The following is a 7,141-nucleotide window of genomic DNA, read 5'->3' as shown; positions in this document are numbered from 1 at the left end:
ATAAACATGTGTTTACCACAGAGTTTATTTTCTACAATAATCCAAAACTGAATTGAGAAATCCCAACGGCTTTTTGTCGAGGGAACCAGGGCGATGCCAACTTCCGGGCTAGCCTACAAAAATAAGTCATCCCTGCATCACAAGACTCAAGGGCTTGACTGAACTTTTGGAAGATTTCTCTTTAGCTTGTCATTTTATTAAAAGGATCTCGTGGTTTGTTTGCTTGGAAGTTTGTTTTGAAGTAATCTTTTGGGCACTTTTGTCTTTATTCAGTAGGACACAGTGGAGAGGCAGACAGGAAACATGGGGCCAGGGGTTATCTTTAAATAGATTCCCAGACGGATTTGTAATGGGAACGTGGAGATTACATGCTGTCGTCTTAGACCACTTTGTCCCCCAACAGATTTCACACAGAATATACTAAAACAAACTTTATTTCATAGCACACTTCAAATGCAACTTAAAGTGGTTTGTCTTCTTAATGTAAAGCTGCAGTAAAAATATGGAAAGATCATTTTGGTTAACTCTAGCTTAGAAGATACAGATCATCAGTACAGTATGAAATTACTGCTGTGCAGCCGTCACAACTCAAAGCCTCACAAGGTTCAGTATTCATAGTCGTCGTCAGACTCGCTGTTCATCTGACCCAACTCTTCGTAATCCTTTTCAAGACAGGCCAGGTCCTCTCTGGCTTCTGCAAACTCTCCTTCCTCCATCCCCTCACCCACGTACCAGTGGACGAACGCACGCTTAGCGTACATCAGATCAAACTTGTGATCAAGGCGGGACCAGGCCTCTGCAATAGCAGTGGTGTTGCTCAGCATGCACACAGCCCTCTGGACCTTGGCCAGGTCTCCACCAGGGACCGCAGTTGGAGGTTGGTAATTAATGCCGACCTGTTAAGACATAGAAAACGATCAGATAAAGTATCTCAAGCTGCACTTCTTACCCTCATGATGTTCCTCACCTTGAAGCCAGTTGGGCACCAGTCGACAAACTGAATGGAGCGCCTGGTCTTTATATTTGCGATGGCAGCGTTTACATCCTTAGGGACGACGTCACCTCGGTACAGCATGCAGCAAGCCATGTACTTGCCGTGACGAGGGTCACACTTGACCATCTGATTGGCTGGTTCGAAGCAGGCACTTGTGATCTCAGCCACTGAGAGCTGCTCATGGTAAGCCTTCTCAGCAGAGATGATGGGTGAGTAGGTCACCAGAGGGAAGTGGATACGTGGAAATGGGACCAAGTTGGTCTGGAACTCTGTCAGATCAACATTGAGGGCACCTTCGAAACGAAGGGAGGCAGTGATGGAGGACACAATCTGACCGATCAACCTGTTGAGGTTGATGTAACCAGGACTCTCAATGTCCATGTTGCGGCGACATATGTCGTAGATGGCCTCGTTATCCACCATGAAGGCACAGTCAGAGTGCTCCAGGGTGGTGTGGGTGGTGAGGACGGCATTGTAGGGCTCCACCACAGCGGTGGACACCTGGGGAGCGGGGTAGACGGAAAACTCCAGCTTGGACTTCTTGCCGTAGTCGACAGACAGACGCTCCATCAGCAGGGAGGTGAAACCAGAGCCGGTGCCACCGCCGAAGCTGTGGAAAACCAGGAAGCCCTGAAGGCCAGTGCACTGGTCGGTCTGAGAAGGAAAGAAGGACAGGACAGCTTCTGTTAAAGGAATGATGAGATGAGAAATGTTTTTACCACTCTCATATCTGTCCATGAAATGTGAAGCTACAGGAAGCTGCCTATTAGCTTAGCTATGCATAACAGAGGAAAAACCACTAATGACTCTTTAACCTTTCTAAGTATACAAATTGTGACTTCCTGTTCAGATAAAACAAACCAGATATTTAACAGACAGACATGAGAGTGTTTTGGAGTGTATTTCCCAAAATGTTGAAGAATTCCTTCATACAAATTTAGTGCAGAAAGCTAGTGTGTCAGGTGATGTGATAGATTTGAGCTCATGCAATAAAACTATTAAACCATTATTCCTCATATTAGATTTTAAAGTCTAGAGCAGAAAAATCGTCATTGCTCTTTCTGGAAATCGCACAATAATGGTTATTATTCATATAAAAACCATAGTTTTTAAAAAAAATCATTATTACTGACCATTTTACGAACACGCTCCATGACTCCATCGATGATTTCTTTCCCCACAGTGTAGTGTCCTCGAGCGTAGTTGTTGGCTGCATCCTCCTTTCCAGAAATCAGCTGCTCAGGGTGGAAAAGGTCCTTGTACATTCCAGTCCTCACTTCATCTGAAAAGAGAGGTTTTAGAAAGGTTTAGAGATCAACTGCTCCTTGGTTCAACTTGACAGACCAGACTAAAACAACAGAGATGTCCAGGTGTATAGTTAATCAGCTTTACAGTCACATCTTTAACCTTTTTAATCATATTGACTCATTGACGGTTCAGAGGGCGGGTCCGTTAATGAAGTAAACACATTACTAACTTCAAAATCTGATTGTTTCCAAAGAAAACTAAACTAAAATGATGCAAACTATATCCAGAGTTTTCCATGTAATATAATGGTGAAGTTAAAAAAAATGGGGCCTTAAATTTAAGTGTATCTGCTCTAAGACAATAGTCAGGTAAGAAGATTTAAACACACTTTCATCGCTGTAGTCAGTCCTCCTTTTTCAGACTGCCACATGTTCAAAACTATATAAAATCAGCATTCAATGGATATGAACATACTGAAGCTATAAAAAAATAAGATTGTATTTCTAAAAAATCCATTCCCAAACTTAAAAATGACTCGGCCCAATTTGAAATCGGAACATTTTGTTCTTTTGGACAGAGATCTCGGATGTTGTTCCTGGAATCTGCTGGAGCCACTCTCCCAGTTTCACGGTCACAGCCCCAAGCGCTCCTATTGCCACAGGGACCACTGTTGCCTTGACTCTCCACATCTTCTCCAGCTCTTCTTTCAGCCCTTGGTATTTCTCAAGCTTCTCGTGTTCCTCCCTCTGGATGTTGCTGTCGCTTGGGATTACTACACCTATCAACACTGCCTTCTTCTGATTTTTGTCCACCACAACTATGTCCAGTTGGTTTGCCATCACCAGTTTGTCAGAAGTCCCACAGGATCTCCCATTTTGACCTAGGGGCTCATGGCCACATGGTTATGGCACTTCATGTGTGCCCTGCCTGCCAACATCTTAAAACCCAGGGGTTCAGGGTTTCGAATCCCGGTTAGGGTTTGGCCCCTTAGGCCCACCTGGACAGTCACACTCCTTCACACTGCCAGCCTACCTCAGTTATGAGTGGAGAGAACACGAGAGTCCGCCTCAAAATCACTTGTAGCTTCAGTGCAAGCCGGGATAAGCAGTTTTAGATTATGTGACAAGGTCGAAAAATGCAGATAAAATATCTCATCTTTGAGATGAGTTATCCAGTGGCTCTCTGCCTCCCCAGTTTGAAACCAGTGCATTCAAAGGGACATATGGCCTGGTGAAAAATCAATCTAATATTGCACTGCACAACCTGCTATTTACATAATAAACCTCTGTAAATGTTAGGCAGTATTGAACAAAAGGTAGAGGAGTCACCGCTGCACTAGTTGCTTAGATACCAGTGTTCCCATCCGCAGTTACCTGCATGAACCGTGTGGATGTAGACCCACACGACCACACATAATAGGATGACTGCAACTATAATAAAAAACAGAGATAAGGAAGGTAAAAATAAACACACACACAGGACTACTCACCAACCACAGTGGGCTCCAGGTCCACATATAATGCTCTGGGGACATGACGCCCAGAGCTCCCAGTGTTGAAGAAGGTGTTGAACGGGTCCTCACGAGAGTTCTGTTGTGATGGACAGTCCAGGAAGACACCATCAGGACCGACGCCGTGCTCGAGGCAGAAGAGCTCCCAGCAGGCATTTCCTGTCTGGACACCTGCCTGACCCACGTGGATGGAGATGCACTCTCTCTGAACAGATAATAAAACAATATGGAAGTTAAGATGACTGTCAAAGTTTTTAAACACAAAGTAAAACAACTCCTGTGGTACTTTTTCGTAACATTTATGTCTCTTAAAATATGAATGGTTTCAAAGAACATATAAACCTAATAAAGAATGAATGAGGAGCTTTTTCTCTCATTCATTAAGTTAGAAATTTGCAATCCATATATAATATGCACCGTTTCAGGTCTCTTAATTATAAAAGTTGTTGCAAACAGATAAAAAGCACAGTGCTGTGGAAGAAAAGACAGGCCAGGATGTGAAAAAACAAACTTAAAAGGTGATTATATGTTAATGCTGTTTCACAACTTGCTTTACTGCCCCCAAGTGGCCAAACATCAGTTATTGCAATATTTTCATTAAATGCTTTGAATTTCCGAAAGTTTCAAGTTGTGTAATTTTAAAGACTTGCTAAAACGTTTTGGCCTTTGTTTTTAGGGTTTACAAATTCAAAATGGAAAACTGAGGTGTCCAGTGTTCAGCAGCCATGAACATCTTAGTTATTTGCTATTTCCTGACCTAACACAAAGTTTTGCTGAGGCTGATGGTGAAAGTCTTTACATTTGCAGGTATTTGGTCTTAAACTAATATTGGAGAAACTCAAACTTTGACCTGATGATGGCACTAAAGGAAAAGTTAAGGACTCATTCTCTCTGCAGTGTGGAAATCTGTACCAAATTTCATGTCATGACATTTCACTAAAATGCAAAAATGTTAACCTGCTGGAGCAGTGGTTTTTAAAGCTTATGTGCCCAAGGCACACCAAAGAGCAAGCCAAAATCTCAAGGCACACCTGTATTCATACCCATGCACAAAAACCTCTATAACGTGTTGTCTTATCACTCTGTACACGTTTAATTTTTGTTTCCTCAAAGCTTTTTAAAGGGGTTTTATGGTATATAATTAGCCTCTGTTTTGGGAAATGGAGATGAGATGAGATGAGATGAGATGAGATGAGATGAGATGAGATGTACCTTTATTGATCCCTGTAGGATAAATTCAATTAGGCACATCAGCAAAAGGGCAAACAAACAGTGTGCAAACAATACAATACAAAAAAATAGGAGCGCCAGGTAACAGTTCACTAGTGAAAATATAAAATAGAATAAAAAAATATATATATATACTCAAATAAATAGATAAAGCACAATAGGAAAGAGGAGACGGGAGCTGCTGTGTCGGGCTGCCACTCCGTTGTAAGGCCGGAAGTGAAAATAAATGCACACAGGACGGATTCGGTAAATTAAAACTGCATTCATTACTTGTTGTGTCGTTGTATATTGCAATAAAAATCTGTGGTTATAACAAAATCCCCAAGCACACCTGGACTTGCCACACGGCACACACTTTGGGAACAACTGCACTAGAGGAAAAGACAGTGGATAAAAGTCATCATCATTCTCTAACACTGTAAATGTACAAACTGTTAAATTATTGTCATTTATTTTATATTAATTTTAGTCTTTATTATAGCATGATCCATAAAGGTGTGCTGCAAGATGGTTGAAATAAAAAACAGATAAAAAAACAAAAACTAGTAACAAAAATGTCAAATTCTGATTAAAAAATTCAAGCCGGGTTAAATTCTGATTATTATCACAAAACAAAGAGTCAACAAAACATTTAACATCAAAGAAAGCTGTTTGTTTCCAACAAAGAGTCAACGTCTTTCTGTTTTAACTTTAACAAGTTCATTATTCCAGTGGTTAAGACCAAAACCATGACGCACCCCTAACCCTCACCAAGTGGCTTTGGCGCCTCAACCAAACATTAACCAAAGTGTTGTCACATCATTAAATGGATTTGCTTTCTACAGTGATGGGTAATGATTTTAGAGCCAAGACAGTAATGATGTTGTCCTGCTGTCAGGGGCATCAGAGTCATTTAATTTGAGAGGACATTTTGTACATTGAGTGCATCTACACGGACACTAGTTTCCCAGGTGTGATCAGGTTTTATGACGATAAAAATCAAGTGACTTAAATTGGATTTGTAAAATTTAGACACCCAAACCCAAAACACTTTAAAATTTTAATTGCACCACTTTAAATTACCTCCTGGAAATTTGAATGAGAGGAACAAAAACCACAGAAATTCAGACCCATGTTTTTTAGAATTTTTTTTTTAATTTGCTATAAATTCGGTTGTTTTTAGTTTCAACAGTGACTCACTTGCACACTTACAGCAGGTATTCAGTTGTTTCCTTCTTTGCTTCCATAAACATCATCTCAGCGTTTAATCCAATTATGTCTGATGACTGACTGTTTCATTTACTGTCTTTAAGAAGCTTTTCCAGTTGTTGAGGGTAAACAATATCAAAAAACAGCAGCGACTTATTCGAACACAGCACTGTTGCATTTTCTAAAGTGCTTCCAGCCGTCGTGTTTCAACATGTTGAGAATTTCAGCTTTTGTCTTCCCTGCAGGAGGAACATCCCCTTAGATGATTTTTTGCTGATGAGTGACATTTGTAAGACATGGCTAGACTAAAGTTTGGAACATGAACAAAGCACATAAAAACACTTAAATATTCACAAAAGACAGACTTTCAGAGGCTTTTCTGAGGGCCAGTTTAAAGTTCTGAGGCAGAAGATGAAGTTTTCAGCTTCTCTGTCTTTCTGTCAGTGATTATAAACTCATAAAACGATTAAAAAGTGCAAAGAGTAATGTGACTACATTATTTAAGCTTTTACATTCTGTAGCTACATGAATGTTAAAACAAACGACAGCTTATTTAAAATTCATGCAGCCAGAGTTTTGTGGAGGGTTTGCTTGGATAAAGATCAGATCCTATCTTGCAAAGATTTCTCTTGCAGACAATTCAGTGGACATTTCACCAAAAGCAAGATATATCATTTATGGAAACATTTAACTGAATATCAAACTTTCCCAGGATAACCTTCCCCATTTCTGATAATTTGTAGCGATCTTACCATGTTGCTCTGGATGATAGAAGTAGTTTTTGGTGCAGGATATTGTCAGTTTCCTCTGCTCTGTTCTGGGACAGATAACGTCTCTCCACCAACACTCTGCTGCTCTGTCCCACCCGCCGCCTGACGTTCTTTATATCTGCAAACAGGCTCACTGATGTGTCTGACGGTGCTTATTCAGGCATCAGACGCTGAGGGAGGGAGCAGATAGATTGATAGATG

At 40.9% G+C, this 7,141-nt stretch overlaps 1 protein-coding gene across 1 annotated transcript; it reads right to left on the bottom strand.

Annotated features, from left to right (window-relative positions):
* Window positions 1–525: 525 nt before the first annotated feature.
* tuba5 (tubulin alpha 5) lies at window positions 526–7,011 on the bottom strand. Its single transcript, XM_073469553.1, has 5 exons — window positions 6,923–7,011; window positions 3,732–3,957; window positions 2,128–2,276; window positions 968–1,648; window positions 526–896 (listed from the first exon to the last, which is right to left on the bottom strand). Exons 1-5 carry the CDS (start codon window positions 6,923–6,925, stop codon window positions 606–608), a joined length of 1,350 nt encoding a protein of 449 aa, XP_073325654.1. The 5' UTR covers window positions 6,926–7,011; the 3' UTR covers window positions 526–605.
* Between the last annotated feature and the right edge of the window lie 130 nt (window positions 7,012–7,141).

The sequence above is a fragment of the Pagrus major genome, chromosome 7, assembly GCF_040436345.1.
Source record: "Pagrus major chromosome 7, Pma_NU_1.0".
Taxonomy (NCBI): Eukaryota; Metazoa; Chordata; class Actinopteri; order Spariformes; family Sparidae; genus Pagrus; species Pagrus major.
This window is presented reverse-complemented; position numbering and strand designations above follow the sequence as displayed.